General features: G+C 40.2%; 1 protein-coding gene across 1 annotated transcript in view; it reads left to right on the top strand.

The window, feature by feature from the left end:
• Window positions 1-4,098: 4,098 nt before the first annotated feature.
• Window positions 4,099-21,775, top strand: part of PCSK1 (proprotein convertase subtilisin/kexin type 1) — a 38,684-nt gene continuing 21,007 nt past the window's right edge. The window contains exons 1-6 of the mRNA XM_045566573.1: window positions 4,099-4,474; window positions 7,650-7,754; window positions 11,030-11,140; window positions 13,057-13,203; window positions 14,532-14,608; window positions 19,961-20,049. Of these exons, the coding sequence (XP_045422529.1) occupies window positions 4,295-4,474; window positions 7,650-7,754; window positions 11,030-11,140; window positions 13,057-13,203; window positions 14,532-14,608; window positions 19,961-20,049 (709 nt within the window). The 5' untranslated portion in view covers window positions 4,099-4,294. The remainder of the gene's footprint in view (window positions 4,475-7,649; window positions 7,755-11,029; window positions 11,141-13,056; window positions 13,204-14,531; window positions 14,609-19,960; window positions 20,050-21,775) is intronic.

Here is a 21,775-nt window from a genome sequence, read left to right as displayed (position 1 = left end):
TGGAGAAAGAGAAGAAAGAGGAGGTAGACCAGGAGGAAGAAGAGGAGGAGGGAGGGGAGGAAGAGAAGCAGCAGCAGGCCAGGTAGGAGTCAACTCTAGTTGATTCTTATTACATTTAAGATTTTAAGCGTTAGTCTAGTTCATTCAGCAAGAATTTTTCATAATTATTTATTTACCTCAGAGCCTTTCAATGTGCAGACTTTGCTTTGTTGTTCTCTTATCTTCATTTCTGTAGGCCAGCACTTCCCAACTGGCAGAGTTATAGATGTCCCTCAAAATATTTGGTCTTCTTATCCCTAGAGGAAAACCAGGCAAGCAACTTGATGCAGCCCGTCTGGAACTCAACCAAGCAGACAACTACCATGATACTGTATTTACTTCAGCACCCCATTGCAAGCATGTTTCTTTCTATCATGTGAAAGTATCCCTGGATCAGGTGGAAGAGTTCATGTTCTAGTGCTCACCAAAATTTGATCATGGGAGGAGAGATAATGAGAAAGCAAGTCAGGGACTCATAGCAGGTATATCTTTAGGTGGTGACCCCAATATCAGTTTTCCTGTACACCAGATACTTTTATCCATTTGTGGTAAAATTGGTGCATGGTAACTTCTCTAAAGGCCAAGTGTATTTTCAAATTTAGAATTTCAATATGGTAATACTTGACATATAAAATTTAGGTGGATTCTAAATCTACATACACCCTCATATGAAATTCTAGTGATAAATTTGGTGAGAAAATAAAAGGAAGAGCTGTTATATTATTTAAAATCAAATGTTGCAAATTTTTAAATGATTATAGAGTTCCTTCGAAATTTTTATTCTCTACCTGTGCAAAAATTTTTCATTGACAGCAGCTATCAAGAAATTGAAAAGATCATTTGCCATTAAAATTTTTTTACTAGAAATGATATATAGTCTTTCAAGCATAAAACCTGAGATAAAAGTTGTATTAATGAAAGCATACTCATATCATTCAAAGTTATCTGCTACAATTTTAATATATTTCTTATAATGTAGTTTATTTTCTTATCATAATTGTATCATATTAAGAAAATGTTATGAAATTCTTCACCAAGACCCATACAGATGTCCCCAAATTTCCTCTAGTTTACTCCAGTGTGCCATAGAAATATTGTTATTTTCTATGATGGGGAAACACTGCTATAGGTAGGTTTGCCTCTATAATATGTTCTGTCACAAAAAAATCTTCTAGTTTAATGACAGACTAATTTATTATGCATTTGAGTTAATATATAAATACTGTTACCAAAAGCAAAAGATAAGTCTACATAATAATTAGAAAATGTTAAACCTAAGTTATTTTCTCACCCCTTCTCTAACATCTCTTGAAAATCTTGGAATATTGTAGGACTAGAAATGTTCTTTTTCTTGACCTGAATGGTTACAATAAATCACTAAGCACATTGTTTACTGTACTTGAGAATACATGTTTTATTTAACAGTAACAAAAGCTTTAAAACATTTGTTTTCTAAGACTAAAGAGATATGGCAATCTATAGACCTCATTTGAACACATACTTACTTCCTGCTCATACTAGCATTGCTTGTGTTAACCTCCAAGAAAACTTAATAAATTATTAACTGTATCCCTGGGCAGTTGTGAGTAGTTATGAAAGGCATGACATTCAATTGATAATTCATAATAGAAACACAGTCCTCTTTAGTTTCTGGATTATTCTGTTTTCTATATAAATTAATCAGATGAATCAAATGCTATTAAAACCAATTTAAGGGGTGATAATTGGCTCTTCCAATTCACGATATAAAATACAACACTGATGAGCCTGGAGGTTATTACTTTGACCCACAAAGAAGAACAGGACTAGCCCTTGATAAGAAAACGTTAACATAGATTCTAAATCTGTTTTTACCTCTAGCCTTGGCAAAAAGTTATTTCTTCTGCACAGCAGAAGTTGTGGCGAATAAGTTTCACAGGATCAAAATCGGACAATTTCAGAACAAATTACTGATTATTGTGTGGATGGGGATATTTTCTTCTTGTGAGAGTTTAGTTTTCCCTATTAGGTATATCAACCAAATGTTTATTACAGGCTTGTATGGTGCTCCATTTAAGACAAATGCCACAATAATGAGACACTGACCTTATTGCCAACACTCTACCAAACTGATTTACTTAAACAATAATAATAATCACGTTCCTGTTCTGACCATATCTACCATTTTAAACATTTTCCATGGGGTTCCCTTGCCTTGCTAGCTCACAGTCAGCATCTGTCTTCTGTGAGAATGAAACATCCTAGAGAGCTTGAGGCCACAGCTCAGGCTGAGGTGTGAAGTGAAAAGAAGACAGCTCACCCAGCCAACACCACCCATACGTGTGGATTTATCCACATGTGAGAGAAAAAGCAGACAACAGAGCTATCAATATGAGCCCATTCCCTAACATCTCACATGAGAGTTCCATTATTGTAAAACACTTGACTGCATCACATAGTTTATTAACATTGGCATTTGTTTTTGAAAAGATACTTTATGTTTAAAGAAATTATCATTCTAGTCCACATTTCTGCAAACACGTAGGCAAATGAAAAATTAGCCGAGCCCCATCCTCCACCAAGTCCTGTCTCATTTGCTTTTTATAAAGAACATCTTTTGCTTCCTTTCTCCATATATAGGTCGTATGCCTTCTTTCCAGTCTTCTCCCCTTTCTTCTGTTTCTCTAGAATAGATTGCGCCCTCCGGCGGTTGGGAGCTTAAAACAAGAAAAACATTTCTCAGACCCTGCACATTCGCTCACTTCCATCTCTCTGCAATTTTACTTTTGAGCTGAGTCCAACGCGTTCCCGAGAGCTCGACGCCAGTAGTCACGATCATAAACCTAACCACACTCCCCCCTGCGGCCAATTTCTTAATTTGCTGTTGGAAAGGGGGGAAAGGCACGTGTCAAATGGAAGCAGCCTGGTGCCGGCCAGCTACAGAAGGGCGGAGGTTCTCGGTGCTCAGACGCAAAGGCAGCTTTGGCAGCCGGCCCACGTGTGTCGCTGTCCAGACCCCGGTGCTGACTTCTAGACGCTGAGCTTCAATCCCTCAAGATTGGAATAGGCTCCGCCAGGGTAGACTGAATCTATTTCCCTCGGGTGGAAGGTGGAAGGTGGAGGGTTCTTTCAGATGTTTGCTTATTTTCTTTCCACAGGAAAACATTTTTCTACAAAGAGACATTGTACATTTCATGGGAAAGTAATGGCACAGCCAGTTCAGCACCAAAGTGAAGAGCTGCACTGAGGGAAAAATGGAAAGTTCAGAGTTATGGAAACCTGCCCTTTCCCTCTCCGAGTCAACACAACAGCATTTGGGACCCTAATCCCCCTTGTTAATAAATTTTTAAAAATCTGTTTTAAAACATCATATAATTAATCATTTATCTGATAAGCACTGTAGAGGTGGTGGTGGTGCTGGGCTTTAAAATAGCTAGAATTTTAGATATAGTTTTACTCAGGTTGAGAATCAGAGAGAGAAGGAAGTAAACTTGTAAATTAAGGTGGTTTGAATGGTTAAAATTTCATTTTTAGAAGTATTGCTGTAACGTTGTTTTGGAGACGTGTTTATTTTCTTGGGCGATTTAAAGCAGAATTTGGGCAGCAGTAGCTTCCCTCCTTCTCTCTACCTTCCCAGCCTCTGTCCGGTTTGAAAGATCTGAGAGCCCTGTTCTTCACAGCAGGTGCTGAAATTCAAAGGGCCCTTGTAAGAATTCTATCCACCCCTCCTCCACACCCTCTGCACATGAGATAATAAAGTAAATATAAATAAAATGGACGGGAGGGAGGGAAGGTGTGCTGCGCTCCCAGCCTTTGGTTCAAATGGGGCACTCCTCTTTGAGAAGTGAGGATGTTTCCCACGGCTGCAAAATTTATGGGCAGACAGGGAGCAGACTTAACTGATCCCAGCAAACTGTTCCTTCCTTTTCTTAATCCCTCGCTGCTTATTTTAGTCTTTTCTCCACCCCGCTGGGAATACCATTCAGATCTTAGTCCAGGTAGATCTGACGTCAAGAGATGGCTTTCGTCGATTTGACGTGTAAACACTCATTTCCATTCTGGCTGGGCAGGGCTGGGGCTCCACTCAGCCTGGAGACCGAAGCGCTTCACTGAGCGCTCGCCGCCGCCCAGCCTCTCCTCGCGCGCCTCCTAGCTCCTCGCAGAGCCGCCGGGAGCCAGGAGCGCTCCCGAGCCCGAGGGTGGGAAGGGCGAACCTGTCTGGCTTTTCTCCTATCTTGTTTCTGTTCCCTCTCTCCTTCCCACTTGTGTGCGAGCCATGCAGCGAAGAGCCTGGACTCTGCAGTGTACCGCGTTCACCCTCTTTTGCGCTTGGTGTGCACTGAATAGTGTGACAGCGAAGAGGCAGTTTGTCAACGAATGGGCGGCGGAGATCCCCGGGGGTCCGGCGGCAGCCTCGGCCATCGCCGAGGAGCTGGGCTATGACCTTTTGGGTCAGGTAAGAGGTTCCACTTTCAAGAAACTTTTCTGGGGCTCGGGGGGACTGGCGGGACTGTAGCGCGGTGTTTCAAGAGGGAGCCCCGGGTTCAACTCTCCTGCGCCCGGAGTGGTAAAGAACAAGGAGCTTCTCCCGCTCTCGCCCCTAGCACGCTTGGAGAGGGAGAAAGCTTGCGTTATTTACTGTTGGGCTGGGCGCAGCCAAGCAGAAGGAAGCCGCTGCAGCTGGGTAGAGCTTATTCTTACTGTCGGCAGCTCTAGAATTGAAATCTGTTCCCGCGCGGTTTGGGAGAAAAATCCCTCCACGCTTGTTCAGGGAACTTGGGATGCACTCAAGCTCTCACCAACTAAGCGCCCGGGGAGAGGCAGTGCGCTCCATCCCCCGGGACCATTAGGCGGTCTGCGGCAGGAGCCCGCTGTTTCCTTCTTTTCAATATGGCAGCAGCAGATCCAAGTCCTGATGCAGGGGCCAAGCAGGCTTGGGGATGTCGGCCGGCAGCCTTGGGGCGTTGGGAGAGCGTCGGCTGCAGGGACTCGAGACCCGGAGGTTGGGAGGCCGCGGAGTGGCCGGGGAGGCTGGCGGGAGAAGAGGTGGGTGAAAGACGCGGGTCCATCTCCACGCCTCTCTGGGGAGCTCCGGGGTTTCACCGGGAACTTGTAAAGTCTGAGCTTCCTAACTTTGCTGGAGCAACCGAACTGACTCTGGGGAAAGGATCTATTTCTTTCTTGTTCGTCTGCCAAGTGCATAATCGTTTCCCCGGGGGTTTCAGTTTATGATGGAAACTGTTGCCTCTCCAAGCGGGGGCTGGGTTCATAGACAGCTTGCGGGGCATGGGGCTTGAAGGCATTAAGAGAGCGGCTGCTTAGCTGCGCGATTCCGGGGGGACTGCAGGGGGTGTGACTTCTAATCGAGAGCTTTCCTTTTCCTTGGCTCAGAATCAAGCCCTCGCCCCCTGCTTTCTAAGTTGGTAAGCTTGGAAGTGGGGGAGGAGGGAGTTGTAAAACATTTTGGCGCGTTTTTCCTGGAGGTGGTGATTGAGAAGCCGCTGAAGTCACGGATGAGTAATCGGCGTGGGCGTTGGCGATTCCATAGATCGAATCCACTGGGGAACACGCCTTCTCTTGCTAGAGGCTTCATTCTCCAACTTTATGAGCCAGACTGTGTTTGAAATGCCTGGCAGGAACGTCAATGCCGATTGACTTCCTGGTGTCCCAGTACCAGACCGAGCCTTTTGCTTTTTGCCCAGGTCTTGCCCTGTGCCAGGTTCCGTGTTAGAAGCTGAGGAATAAGAGGACGAAGAGAAACACTGTCAAGGAATCAAGAAGCTAGAGGAGACTGGCTTAGAAACAAAGGATTACAACTGAATGTAATTTGTATAAAGATAGAAGTTGTACTTGGAGTCTCAATGATTGTTGGTTGAAGGAATGAAGGTGAAAGGGAATCTGGGAGAGGTGAAAGAAGACTGCCCAAAGGAGGAAACACCTGCATGGGGTTTAGGCAGAAGAGTCGGAGGTTGCCAGGAGAACATGATGAGAAGGCATGCCAGGCATAGAAAACAGCTTGTGGGGAAACAGTGAGGCATAAAGCAACTTAGTAGTAAGTCTGGTAACTGCAGGCAATTGTTGGGAATTTTCAAAAGTGAAAGAGAGAGTGAGTGGCAGATGGAGCTGTGCTTGTGGGTACTGTGGGCATCATGGAAATCATGTATGTCCTGTGGGGGAAAAATAGGGATTTAATTCTTTGGGCAGCTACTGAAAGGGTAAATAACACTGGTAACTGTGTAGAAGGAGATTGGGAGAGAGAACAAAAAATAAATCCCTCTTCTTTTTCCCACCTGTTAGCTTCGTACACACATCTAAACCTGAACCATTCAATGTGAGAACTGCATTTCAAAATAAATAAACATAAATCCAAAAAGTAAAAACAATAAATCAGTGTTCTTGGGAGGATCTTTTGGGAAGGGATGGCATAGCCACAAAAACCATTAAAAAATAGTGGGAAAAAACTATCTGTACTTATATATGATTTGCAATGCTATATTTCCTCTAGCCATTTTTAGTTAAAGTGACATTACTAAAAAGGTTCTAAAACAAATTTAACAAAGGTTATTTTGTTAGAATAATAACTTTTAAAAGATTGATAATGCTTTCCTGGTTCTGCTTATTTCTCCTTTTGCTTAGTATTACTAAAATTATACTAATTTTGCATTACTATACTGAGTTCCTTATGGCCTCAGGATAAAGCTAACATTAAGCTAGTGACAAGAAACAAAACCAGTTGTCAGCAGAAACAGAGCTAAGTATTGGTGATCTTTTCTTGAAGCTACTGATCTCTCTCTCAAATTCCATCTACAGCTTATAGCAGATCCACTCTCCGAGGTTCAGACTTGGAACAGGGCCTAAGCATCTCTATTAAAAAATTGAGAACCACAAATTTAAAGAACATGCTTCTGAAAAAAAAAAACTGTTGTCAATTGTTTGTTAATTTAAAAAGTGCAGGGCATCTAGAGGATTTGGTAGCTTCAATTTTGTTACTATTTTGAGTAAAGGGTCACTAGCTTGAAAGAATAATGAACATAGTTCCAAATGGACCAAAGTGTTGATAGCCACCTGGAGAAGTATAGACACCTAAAATGGAACCTGTCCTAAATGTAGCATGCTCTTTTCTGAAACTCTTGAACTAGTGGAAAATCAAATTGTCACTAATAGTAGTTAATAACAATTATCACTATGGATTCAATGGCTACATTTTATGGCAATAATGAATTTTTTTAGTTAAATGTAGCAATGACCACGGATAGTACGCCAGGTGTTTGCCTGCTTTCCACAAATAATTGTTCTCTGACAGGATACATTTGACTAAATGAGTATTTTTGGGTGTGTGTGAAATGTCTACTTATACAATATTGTCACACAAAACCAAATGCAGTTCCTCTAAAATGTGTGAAACAGAAACATCATCAACCCCCAAGTACATTGTGAGCCTAAGCAAATAATAGCCTGAGGATCATCTCAAGACCACTATCAGTTCCTTCCTCATGAAGAAAAAAGTTATTTCAGGTAGAAGGAATGGGTTTAATAAAAGTTGCCTGCCTCAAATTTAGTTGGGTTTCAAACTGGTCCATACATACTTGTTTAGGAAAGTGGGTTTTTATTTTAATTTTTTCCTTTTCTAGATTGGATCACTTGAAAATCACTACTTATTCAAACATAAAAACCACCCCCGAAGGTCTCGAAGGAGTGCCCTTCATATCACTAAGAGATTATCTGATGATGATCGTGTAAGTGCTATGCATTTGTCTTCAAATCAATACCCTGACTTAACTGCTTTTTTTATGATTTCTAATGAGAACAAGATAATTTTGCAAATATAATATAGAGTTCTTTTTATTGTGATCATGATTGTTTAACTGTAATGTTTCTAGTATCTTTCCATAAAGTTATAATTGCACATAATAATAACAAGATTGGATTGGATTTGTTGAGCTGAGGTTTATATATATATATATATATATATATATATATATATATATATATTACAATTATATTTAGCTAAAGTTAATTTTATATGTGTGCTCACAAATCCAGTCTAAGAGGAATGAAAGTGAACATTGAAAATCAGAAAGCAGCGCTAATGAAAATGTTGACAATACAATCAATCAGCAAGCTTTTATTATGTACCTTTTATGTACCAACCACTTTAATAACAATGTGGGGATGCCATACAAATACATCAACCTTGCTTTCAATAATATTTCTGTGTAACTGAAAAACATTCCACCATTTCTATATGGTGGAACTAGTGTTTACAAGAGAACTCTAAATCCATGTCTTCATGAGGCAAATATGTTTCCATAAGTATTTTATTGTTTGATGCAAACCATTTGATCTCTTTTCATCCTGGTTTATCTGATCTAATAATTAGGCAATAGCAGAAAATGTCTAGAATGAGTATATGTAAATAGGGTAGGGATAATTTGAATATGTAGCTAATGTACCTATTGATTTTTGAAGTCTGTTTCAAGGTTGGTGAACATATTAATAGAAAATGTTGACTATGTTGGGGATGTTGCAGTTTGCATATACAATGTTGCCTTTTCTCAAGAATGTGCCATCCTGAAGGAAATTTATCCTGGTTGGCCTATCTGTCTATATGATTTCTGTTGCCTAGGACACCCTGGAGAATTATAGTGAGAGATCCTCTTGGTGAGAGGATTAAAAATATCCTTTCCACTTCCCAGGGGAAAAAAAAAGTATGAGTGACAGAAAGGTGATAGAACTGTTCAAAGTACATGGAATTCATGAATCCTGTAAAATAATTTGCTGTTTTATTCATTCTATAACTGAAAGAATTTGAAGAAGAAGAAGGCAAATTATGAGGATAGGGAATGATTGGGCCTGGGTCACCAGTGTTCAGACATAAATGAAGCAACCAAACTCTGAAAAATAATGCTGTATCAGGACCATGGACAGTGACCCCACAGCTCATGTACACCCATTGCTGGCTCTTTTTGTCAATTTATGGCTAGATGTGGAAGACCCAGTTAGAAACCCTGAACTTTACTTCAAAAATTTCTTGTTCGGTAAGGTCTTCTCTCACCCACCCCAAGGCAGATGGCTCATTGTATGTAGGTTTTGAAAAGACAGACAACTCCTAGAACTCTGGCTAGGTTTTGAGAAGGATTTCCTTCTCTGCCTAAATGCATGACTCAAATGCTCATTAATGCACAAGGAAGTCAAACTGACCTCTCTTCTCATCTTCATAGCAGAAAATTAGACTGAGTGGAGCATACTTACCTGTTATTCTTACTCAAATTATCTCATAAAAAATGATAGACAGTTCATTCCTTGATAGTTGATTTTAGGGGGAATCCTGAGGCATAATGAAAAAGAGCTAAGAATTTACTCTCTAATACAGATATAACTTTGTAAAAAAAGGAGTTTATATAATACTATAAAAATTAGCCCAGGAATAATTTTATTTTAAGAAAATTCCTAGAACCATAGAAGCTTGAAATAGAAGGTTGGAGTAGATGATTTTTGCTCTTTCAAAAGTATGATTTACAATTAAGTACATCATACCTATCATACACAATAGAAAGATACCACCAATTTTTCTCTATTCCATTTGGCCTGCTCTTCTAGAGATTAATATGTGATTCTGAGTTAATGACATTAATCATAACACTGTTTCCAACAATTGGATGTTTATCTGATCAGATTGCAGAGTGCCTCTTCTTACATTCCATTTCTAAAAATTGCTCTTGATTTTCATTTTATTGCTTTTTTTTGATGGGGGATAATATTCTTTCAAATCAGCCCTGTGAAATGCAGAGATAGTCTATCTTTACAAGCCTGTTAATGAAATTTCCAACTGTAAGTGACCCTCTGCCTCAAAGATTAGTACTTGTTCCCTAGCAGCCAGCTTCCAAAGACCAACTCAGATGACAGGCAGTAGTCCAAGCACTGAGGTATTTTAAGCCAAAACAATTAAGCTTGAAAATGCAAGCACTTTAAAAATAAATTATAGTGACTAATTTCTAGCTCTCAAGTCCTTCCCAATGTTTATAATAGGTTTGCAGTATATCTTCTAATTGAAAATTCAGGGCAGTCTTAGTGGGTGGTTTTACCCTTTAGTTGTAAGTTATTTTTCAGTTTTTATTTTTGGATTTGATTCATGAGTACTCTCACATTAACAATATCAAACCACACACTGGACTGTTATCATGTATACAACAGAGAAAATCTGTTTTGAGTAGGGAATAGTTATGTTGTCCAGCAAAATAAGAATATAGCATTATCTCATAATGAATATAACTGCAAGGCAGCCCGTCAGTCTCCTAGGGCCTCAAGTATTATAGGATTATGCTGTAGATGTGCGGCAGGTAATTTTTGTATTGTCAGATCTCCTTGCATAATACATGAGACTGAATTAATGGTAAGTGTGTATGGTCAGTAGTGCTCATTCATCACCCTGGATCTGTTTTGCATATTAAATACTCTTAAACAGGAGGTTTAAGCACAGGGGAGCAAGAGTTTCAAATGTGCGAAGACACAGAAACATTCTTGTCATGTGTTATATTTGCAATTTCTATCTTTTGCATGTAAAGAAAAAGAAATTAATCTATAAGAGCACCACAACAGCAGTCTCTGAAGTTTCCCAGCCTGTTGACTCATTCCATTAAAGTGGACAAATTTTCAGCTATGTAGCCCTGGAACCTCAGCATAAAAATGAGCATTATGGCCCATTTGCTGATGAAAGTGGACTGAACTTTTGCTTCCACCATAACCACAGTGTAAATAATTTGAGGGAATTATCATTTCACTGACTGCTTCTCCTCCCCTAAAGGTGCACTTTGCTGTAATAGAGGAAATGTTCATCTCCCCAGTGGGCAATCCCTTCTTCTCACTGAGCTGTCAGTTTGATCTGCAGTCAAACAAAAACACTGTGGAGCTGCCTGAACTGTGACAGGCAGGGTACTGGAGATAGAGGGAAGATGATTATACAGAGGTGGCTATTTGACTTTTGATTTTGTTGCTGTAAAAATACTTATAGGTTATATGGGCTGAACAACAGTATGAAAAAGAGAGAAGTAAACGTTCAGCTCTGAGAGACTCGGCAGTAAATCTCTTCAATGATCCGATGTGGAATCAGCAATGGTACTTGGTAAGTACCTACAGAAGGGCTGTGTGGGGTCTGGCTGCTTTATATTGTTACATCTGCACAATGGACCCTTCTTTATAATGGAAAATTTATTATAGGGCCATGTTATGTAGACAGTAGGGCTGATGGGACCTTCCTTGATCTGGATCTTTTGTTTTGCTGGGTAAGGCTTTCTGAAACAGAGGTCTTTAGCTGTTACGAGAGAAGCGGTTGTCATCTTTATGTCTCCTTAAGCTTATCTGGGGAGATAATGCAGAAGAATCATGTATTGTAGGATAGCAGTTCCAAAAACAATACTCACGGCAAAAATCTCATTTGGTTGAAGTTACGCTTGAGAACCCTTTAAATTACAGATTACAGTGAACATAATTTGGTATATACAGCCCTGAATGACAATTCTTACATAATACAGGTGAGAATCTCTAAAAGAGAAACACAAGAAAACTCTATTGCAAATGTCTAGACTTGCAAACCAATCGACCTTTAAGATAGTTATAAAATCGTTGCTGATGTGTGGGTATTGAGTGGAGAAATTGTAAGTGTTGCTGTCTGTCTTCAGGGTGTCTTCTCTTTAGTTTTGATGTTAAGCCTCTGTAGTAGTGATACATGTTAATAGAAGGGTTTATTGTTGAGACTATTATAAAAGATAAGTTTTCATGACAATCTTAAGCTAAGGCTTAGACAGTCTTGTTGCATAATGAATGGAAAAGAGGATCAGTTTCTCTTGCCAATATCTTAACCTAAGTACTTGCTCATTGCAGCAAATAAACATATCAGGTAACATTTCTTGTCATTTACTATGTGCCAAATGCTGTTCTAAGTGTTTGACGTGAATTAACTCATTTAGTCCTCACAACTATCTTATGTTGTCAGTACAGTAATTATGCCCATTTAACCAATGAAGAAATAGAGACATTGGCAAGTAGAATAATTTGCCACAATCACACAGCTACTAGTGATGGGACCATAATCTATGGCTGCAGAGGTCATACCCTTAACAACCACAATCTATAATTGCTCCTGGAACTGACACAGAGGCCTTTTTGTCTGGCTTTGGCCAACAATCTGTGCATGGTTCTAGCCTCCTGTGATTTAGCTTCCCACTGGCCTGGTAAATTCCTGTCCCCACACCTCATACACACCTCATTCCTAGGAGCAACAACAAAGGGACAGCCCATTCACTGACACTTTTGACTGTTGTTACTTATAAATTTCTTACTGACCCTTTCACCAGGTACCTGGCATTCTTCTACTGAATCTCTCTCATGTGCTTGGAAATGTGCTTATATCTGTGTTCCCTTGCCACCCAGCTCTTCCTCTCTATAGTCCCACACACTGTTAACTGTCAGAAAAATTATTTGTAAAGGAAAACCCCAAATCTCCTCTCACAGATACTTTCTCCCTAAATTAAACAGCAATTCCTGATAAGATCACATTCTCCTGCATTCCAAGTTCTGCCTCTTCTGTTAGAAGAGAAGTTCTAAAACATCCATGAATGACTGTGCACCAGACAATATAATGTGAGTTCAATGTGGCGATGGAGATGGAGAATCAGGATTTGGGGAGAGATGGAAACATAGACCATCAAATAAAGCTTCAGATAGATGAAAAGCTTAAGTATATTATAATAAATGAAAGAAACTTAGGGATAAACTTCTTTGAAGCCATGTAGTACAAAGAGATGGATCCCTGTTGATTCATCCTTTCAAGTGATTTTCCACTGGAACAATTGGGAGAAGAGCAGCACTCTGATGATTCATTTGGCTGAACTTTATTTTTCATTTCACCTAATTGCCCCTTTCTAAAGAGTAGAGTGACCCAAGGAAAAAGAAAGATGGGTCTCCAGGTTGGAGCTTATGTTCCCACTTCGTAGAAAGCAAATCATAATTTTACCAATGCTTCTTGCTTTTCTGTACCAGCAAGATACCAGGATGACTGCAGCCCTACCCAAGCTGGATCTTCACGTGATACCTGTTTGGCAAAAAGGCGTTACGGGCAAAGGAGTTGTTATCACTGTACTGGATGATGGCTTGGAGTGGAATCACACAGACATTTATGCCAATTATGTGAGTCTGGGCTCTCCTACGGCTGTGACTTGGGGAACTGTCTACGCAGATACATAGTAGGGCTTTCCTTCCCTTCTAGGGCATGCTGCTCTAATGTCAGCCCCTAGGACAATGGGCCAATGTTTTGTCCCTTCCCTCACCCTCTCACCAGCCCATGTGAACTTATTTCATACCAGTGGCATTGAAAAAATTCAGTGGGGTCAAAGATTGCTCAAAGGAATGTATATCGGGAGAAGGGGAGGTACCTACACCAATTAAGATATTAAAAACCACTGAGATACTGAACCACTCAGTGCTTAGAGCATTAAAGTAATCAAATCAAGCCTGATACCTGAGATCATATTCAGTCTTCCTCCTCACATCTTTTATGGGTCAGCATCCCTGACATTGTGAATGTGATTCCTTCCATGCAAATTTAAAGTGAACACCACACAGTGCAAATAGGCCAAGTTGAGTAGGGAAGAGTTTACCAGAAATGGGAAAATAAATAAATGATAACTATTTGCTTTATTGTTTCTGAAGTTCATAATATAATATGAACTCCATAATATATATGAGGTCTTCAAATCAGGGAGGCTGATGTTTCATCTTTAAGGTTGTCCCTTGCCTTTCTCATCCTTCCCACCCATCCAACATTCCCCAGCTATAACTGAAAGCTAAAGAGCAAAGGAAAAGGGAAGGAAAAGAACAGAAAATGTTGTACAGAGTATCAAGTAGGAATTATTGAAAGATATGGAAAATATTGAAATAGCAGTACTGATGATAGAATTTCTATGTGGGAGATGTTTAAATGTAGCAATCTGGTTGAAAAAGGGAGTGGGACCTGGAAGCTTGTCTTGAACTTCAAACATACTCTCTTTATTTAAATTACACATTTGCTTAGTGTACGTGGGGAGGCTGAAGGAGGTCACCATGGACTGGGGTCCCAGCGCATAACCATCTCTCTGCACCTATATTTGTAAGAGAGATGAGTGTCAAAGTGTCACTAAGTAACTTTATGGCCTAGTTAAGTCATTCACCTCCTCTGGGCGTCAATATTCTCATCTGAAAAATGAAGTGATTGAGCTAAGAAGACTGATTCATTCCAGCTCCAACGTCCTATGAGCACTTTGAACCATAATTCTGGTAACATTCACTGAGGATTGAATACTGGCTTGCTTTGTTGTGTTCATCATCTCTGCCTGGTTTGTGGGTATAATACATATTCAGTCCAGAAACTGAGATGCAGGCTTTTGAGCTATCAGCCAGGATGGAAAGGGTAGGGGTAAAAGGCTGGGAAGTGCTGCTTTTTTTATGATGCTACAGTGTTATTTTTGTTGTCTCTTTAGGATCCAGAGGCTAGCTATGATTTTAATGATAATGACCATGATCCGTTTCCCCGATATGATCCCACAAATGAGAATAAGTGAGTAAATGTTTATTTGGGGAAGTAAAATACTTTAAAATGCTTTTATCTTGTTTGAGGAAATTATTCTATAAATTTGATCCACATTTCAGCTCTCAGAAAATGTTAATGCACACCATCCATACCACAATATATTTTTTTTTTTTTTTGCTTTTGAAACAGAAACCAAAGCTTCTGTAATATTTTTGTATTCCTTTTGGTTTATATAGAATCATATTTTCATCAAACTTCTTGTATTATGAAATTCTCTTTCTTATGTTATGCAATTCTCCCTTCCAGTGTTACCAAATAATTGTAGCTTTAGAAAGAATGTTTGGGACATAAAGAGTACAAAGTTTAAAGTCCCCATGATTCCTCTATGAATCTTTTACAATTAGCAACATACTTGATGTTACTCATAAAAAATATATAATATATATGAACGATGCCCACAACTTCCTAGGGAGGCTACAGCCACCCTCACCAGTTCTCCCAGAAGAGCACAACTAGACTCTGGACAAGAGAAATGCCCCTGAAACCTGGGCCCCAAATCCAACACAGGGTCCAGGGCTTTGAAACAGTTAGTAGCCTGCCCCAGAGTTCCTGCTGGTGTAAAGCCAAAAGGAAGAGAAAGGAGACAGCGTCTGAATCCTCAATTAACTCTCTCTCCATTGCAGCCACAGGGTGATAAGGGAGGTCAAGAGCCAGACCTTCCACAGCGAGAAGCCAGTGACTCAGAGGCAAGAGACTTTTAACCCTCTCTCCTAGCCCCAAAGAAACTTTGCCCTCTAGGCATATGGACCCTCAAAATGTCCTTGCCCATGGGAGAACTCATCTTTGTTCATTCTGATATTTCTCACAGACTTCAAGGAGACATTTAAACTTTCCTCTCCATTTTTTTCCACCCAGAAGAGACTTGCACCAAAATAGATCAAAGCCAAGGTCAAAATTAGGGCTTGCTGCTACAAATGGGAATGGAAAGAGCAAAGCAACTAAAAGCTCTTGGTAGATGGCATGTAAGTGCTTCCCTTTTCTCTCTGGATGACTCTGTCTCTTGGACTATTACCCAACTTAGGCCAGCCAAGTTTCTCTTGCTCTCTCCCCCCTCTCCCCCCACCGCTTATTCTCTCTGAGAACTCCCATATGGCCAGTGCAGTCATATTGACCTCAAGTTATTTCATTCTTTGGCTGGTCCCCACCTCCAGAAGGCCAACAACCCCCAGGAAGAGAAGCTGCGGCCTCAACTTCTGGGTGTATATTTCTTCCTTGCAGAGAAGGGGAGGCTTGTAAAAGGTTCAGATATAATACTTATTTCAGTACCATTTATTTCTTTGAGAGTTTGAGTAAAGGAATTAACCATAAATAACCCTTAGAGGTTCAAACATTCCAGTAGGGACACAATAGGAAACACTGGCAGAAGCACCCTTGGAGGAAAGTGGGAGCGTCTCAGGAACTTAAAACAGGGCCCCAAGACAAACTTTTTGCCCTATTTCTGAGTCAGGACAGTGCAGGACCAGTAGGAACCTCTGCTTTTTTGGAGCACAACCTTGTAGTGTTAGCCTGGGTGGCAGTCACGGCTTTGCCAATTACCAGTGTAGTGAGTGACCTCAGGGGCAAATCACTCACTTCTGTCTGTATCTTTTTTTTTTTTGTCCCCTAAAATGGTGACAAGGCACGTGCTCCCTATGTTTCTGAAAGAAACTTCCTGAGCAAATGTGTGATAAGTACTTGGAAGAAGAGGGCACTCTTCTCAGAATATAGTAAAAATGACAACTTTTATTCCACCCCCTTGATTAAAACTAAGAGGGAAATCTGCTGCCAGCTGCATGGGTGCAGCTGCAGAGACTTAACTAGAGGTGTCAGCCTCCTTCCCGGGGAGACCCTGGGTAGATCCTGAGTCTGGCCCTGGGTTCCAACGTGCGTGATGACTTGTGTGGTGGCTGCATCGTAGGCGAACACTTGATGAAACGATACTCTCTAGAGTTTCTCTGGTCATGAAGAGGAAGACTCAGACTTTCCTCTTCCTTGCCAAAAAAAGAGATAATCTCACAGCACAGCATTTATAATAACATATATATATATTATAAAATATAATTTCCCCCAGTTCAGGGAGCTCCAAAGGCCCCAAGAAAGTAACCCTTATAATGATATTTATTTTGTGCCTGAAAACTCTGAGCCACATAGCATGGAAGTAGCATGGCATAGCCCAACAGTTACAGGCACAGACTTTGGGGCCAGATTTAGACCAAATCTTGCTTGTGCCACTTAATAGTTGAGTGGTCATGAGCAAATTATTTAACTTCTTTGTGCTTAGGTTTTATCATCTTTTGAAAAGGGATATCTACTACATTAAGTTATAGGGATTAAATGAGTATATATATGTACACACACAAATGGCTTGGGCACTGCCTGGTACATAAAAAGAAGGTAATAAGTATTCACTGTGATGGTGATGATCATAATGACAATGACAGTGATGATGAGAATGATCAAGGCGTCTCATTTACCAACTGAGGCTGACCTTGTTTCAGTGAGAAATAAACATGACAAGGATAATATCATCCAATATGAGCAGAAGCAGAAACAAGTCAATTTTCTAAGCCAATTCCAAATCTGCTATTTGAAAATGACTCAGTGAACAACTGTCTCTCAGGGTCCTCTTGACTATAATTTAAAAGGTAGCATCCCTATCATTTATCAGAAGGTATAATAAAAAATATAGTTACCCTTCTAGCATGTTGTCAGACATAAAGCCCTCAAGTTTGGAACATGAATGGCCTCATTTTGTCTTGGCTTTTATAGCAATTGCAGACCTATTATCTCCCAATTCCAAGGGCATTATCTCTCCAAACTGTCTGTATTGCTGCTGTTCTTTATTACTATGTAAACGAGATGAATAAAAGCCACATGTAAATGCTCCTTTGCAAATCAAAAGAAGAATAACTAAATAATAAAATCTTAAAAGTGCAGGTAACTCTTACTATTGAGCTGGCATGAATCTGTATTTAGTATTTCAATACCAATTACGGATTATTTTTCTAGTTAAATAGCATGTGTGACAAGGGTTTTTTAACCAAAATAATAGTACTCCTTAAACTATTTTGTGGAATAATTTTTAAAAAAATCAATTTGTTTAAATGCCAGTTACAACCATTGTTCTAAGATAATAGAGGGTTCTTTTATCTCAGCACCTCATTTAGGAAAGAAAAAGAGCTGCAGGTCTATAAAGAATGACACAGACACACTTTGATAAAGTCTTCCCTTTTTCTCAATATGTGATGTGGGAAGTGAGGATAAGAGGAGGAAAACACATCAACCCATAATCGTACCATGATCCTACTGCAACTTTCACTAGAAAATAGTCAGTTCTTAGTATGTGAGGAGAGAAAAATAATAGGTGGTTTCACATTGTATCATTTTTTTAGGACAGAGATACAATTCTGGGGATGTTTGTCAATAGGTTGATTCTGTTCGCTCAGGCTGGAGACTTGCACTGTATTCTTCTGCTATCCTGGGCCCTGTGTGCCATCCTGTATAAAAAGAAATATAGGCAGTGATGACTTCTGGAAACACTTTCTCAGAGATGACAACTGAATCTCTCCTTCTATAAAGGCAAAGAAGGCTAATCCATCAACAAAGCATAAGATGCCTTCTACGTGTTCAAATGTGAACACATTTCTCAGAGAATGGGTGTGTTGGTCAGGACAGCTTCAGTTGCAAATGAAAGAATCCAACTCAAAGATTAAGTAACATGGGGATTTTTTTTTTTTTTCAAAACCATTCACTCAAAGGATGTTCTAGCTTCAGATGTGGCAAGATCCAGGAGCTCAAACAAACATGTCCTCAGGAAACTGAGCACTCTGTCTCCATCTCCTAGTGCTGCTCACCTCCACTTAGCATCATTCTCAACAGAATCTTGCCTGGAAGAGAAAGATCCACTTGGCTCACATGGAATGTAAAGCTTGAGATTCCCAAGAAAGAGTAGGATCCTTCTCCCCATAATCTGCATCAGTCTTGAAAGCTTTCCTAGAGGAGGGGCCTGATGATTGAATGAACCACAAGAAATCAAGGAGGGTTGCTCCCCAAAAGGGGGAAGTGCTAGCATACAAAGAAGAAGCAGATGTATGCTGCATCAGGGAAGACCTTAAATTAAAGAGAATTATATTGTCCTGACTTAGAATTCCTATTCTGTCTTAACACGAAGGAGCAGGAACATCATTTAGTGACAGGAGACCAGGAAATTATCTTTGTTACTTTAGTAAAAAGAAGCTAAACAAAATTCTTTTGGATGGCCCAATTTAGGAGTTTTATGCTCCATGCTAGGCTGAACTAATAGGTGGCCAGCAAGGTAGAGTCTAAAAGTAGCCAGCCAACATTGTTGCTCAGAGCTAACCCTCCCTCTGTTTTCCTTTAGGTAAGTATATCTGGTCAGTGGCTCCTCTGAGCCACAAACAGCCTTCACACTGCTCCCGGCTGTTTCCACAGTGGAATAAAGCCATGAGATAAATGAATTCATATTAATGTGCTCCTGACTTACGGGCCCTCTTGAATGGATAGTGGTGGGAAAAGACAATTATCATTCCCAGAATTTCAGAATTGATGCTTTAATGGCGGAATTTGGTGTTGTGGAGATGTATTTTTCTTCCAAATCCTCTGAAATCATAAATTACCCTCTTCGCCTGATTGCAAAACCAAATTTGTTCAGGCTTCTAGCCTCAGTCAGAGTTGCAGGGACATTCTCATTTCCCAATTAGTCTGTAGTTTTTCGTGAATATCTCAGGCTCCTCTCGGTACCAGATAATCCTCAGACCCAGATAATCCTCAGACATTAGAGTGTGGCGTGTGGTTAGAGAAGAGGAGGAGGGTTTAAAGGGGGCCTTTGTTTTATCGTATCCAACTGAGGCTGGCCAGGGCAACCCACGCCAGGGCAGTCGCTAAGGAGGAAAGTGAGGAGCCACTTCACTACCAAGCAGTACGCAGCATAAGCCGTTCCTCTGACGTTGTTTCTGAGTGTCAGAGTTCTTATATAACACTAATCACTAACACTTCCGAATCCTTACTCTCTGTCAGCCCGTTCCAAATGCTCTATACACATTATCTCATGTGATCTTCACAGCAACCCTTTCCGAATAAGTGAGTTACCCAAGGCCACACCACTAGGTAATGGCAAAAGCCAGAATTTAAACTCACATCACTTTGGCTCTAGTACCTGTGCCCTTCATCTGCAAATAAATTTCATCTAATCCCGATGGGAGGAAAACCAGCGACAACGCTGACAAAAAGTAAATATATCTATGCGCCATGGTCATTCATGTGCAAAACAAATGTGTTGTTCTTATTTTTGTTTTATAATTCTTATTTTTTAATTCTCAGACATGGGACCAGATGTGCGGGAGAAATTGCCATGCAAGCCAATAATCTCAAGTGTGGGGTTGGAGTTGCGTACAATGCCAAAGTTGGAGGTAAAGCGGAGGGTGGTTCCTGTAGTTTGGTGCCTTAACTTGAGGCTTTCACCACTTGTTGTAAGTGGGAGTGGGGAGGGTGGGGGAGGCTTTTGTTTTCAACAAGTAGAGGAAGAAATGAATTCCATGTCAATTTGCTACGGGACTTAAGCATGATTTGCAACCAAATCAACGGATATGGATTCCCGGAAAATGGATAGCTGAATATAGCCTATACATCTTTGGAGGAAAAAAAAATATGGAAATGTTGAATAACATTGAAACTAAATCTCGTTCTTGCTATGTTCTGATTTAGAGGGGTTTGTTATTGAATGTTTGCTAAGGGAGCAGAAGGAGGAGGTAAATTTAGGTGAAGACTTTCCCTCTCTCTCAATTCTGTAGAAGTTCTTCCTTCCATAGCAAAGAATAGCTTCAAAAAACAATTTTTTTTTGAGACAGGGTCTTGCTATGTTGCTCAGGCTGGTGGAACTCCTGGCCTCAAGCAATCCTCCCATCTTGGCTTCCCAAAGTGCTGGGATTACAGGTGTGAGCTACCAGCAAAAGATGTTTAAAATACATACTTGTTATATTAAGAAAACAAAGGTCATCTTTGATAGCAAGGGTGTATAATTTCTAATTATTTTAGTCAATATCTTTATGGGGAAACACAAAGTATGTTCCATTAGGGCAACAGAGGACATTTTAATAAAGAAACCATTTATAAGAGTTAGAGGAAACCAACAAGGGGCTAACAAATGTGAGCAGATGTCACCATCATTGGGCCTGAAGGAGCAAAGGGAAGGGGAGGTCATAGAAAGTGGAGGGAGAAAGCTGTGGTCAAGGAGAGAGCCCCTGGGTGGGCCTTAAGAACATCAGCAGAGCTACTCCCAGGCTGAGAGGATCCAGGGAAATAGGTGCCTCCCTCTCCTCTCAACCCCCACCCTCCTGCTGATATCTTCACTGGGACAATTGCTAAACTCAATGGGATGGCAAGAGAGCCCACTGCTGCAGTCCCTGTCCCAACGGAGAAGGGTGGACAGTGGGTCTGCAGGGACTAACAGACTCCTCTTTACTGTATCCCTACCTCTGGCTTTCGCATTATGCCCTGACCTTACTGTTTAGTTGGCTTTCAAAAACGATAACCACAAAAAAAAGATCAACTTTAGAACATGTCTATTACAATAAAACCTCATTAAACCCTACCTGAACAAACCTTGAATTTGGTTATGTATTCCTTTCTAGAAATCAAATAAATATACATCCTGGAGTATATAATGCATATCTCATTAATATAGGACACTTTTAGATTTTAAGTGTCATTCCTGATTCCTTTGATGCTAACATCTTCAAAGTGCTCTGTTAATTTAAAGATAATGAAGGCAGAGTGCGAATTAGGTAATCAACTAGAAAAATAATTCATTTTTTTAGTCCTGATGAACTAAACAGCTGTAGTTTGTGAGAGAACCATCTAAGGGGTGGGGAACCCATGGCCTTGAGGCCAGATGTGGCCTTCTGGATCCTTGAGGGCTTTGACTAAATCCAAATTTTATGGAACAAATCCTTTTAAGGTAACAAAATCTAGTTTGTGGCAGTGTAGAACTGAGACATAAGTCTTTAGATTCCAAACCTACTGATTTGTTTTTCATTACTCTACCTTTTAATGATCTAGCCCCAAATGCATTTTTTAACAATACTTTTCATTTATTAGTCAGCTACTGTATGTCAATCACTTACCCTACAACACATC

This window comes from Lemur catta, chromosome 12 (assembly GCF_020740605.2).
Source record: "Lemur catta isolate mLemCat1 chromosome 12, mLemCat1.pri, whole genome shotgun sequence".
Classification (NCBI taxonomy): domain Eukaryota; kingdom Metazoa; phylum Chordata; class Mammalia; order Primates; family Lemuridae; genus Lemur; species Lemur catta.
This window is presented reverse-complemented; position numbering and strand designations above follow the sequence as displayed.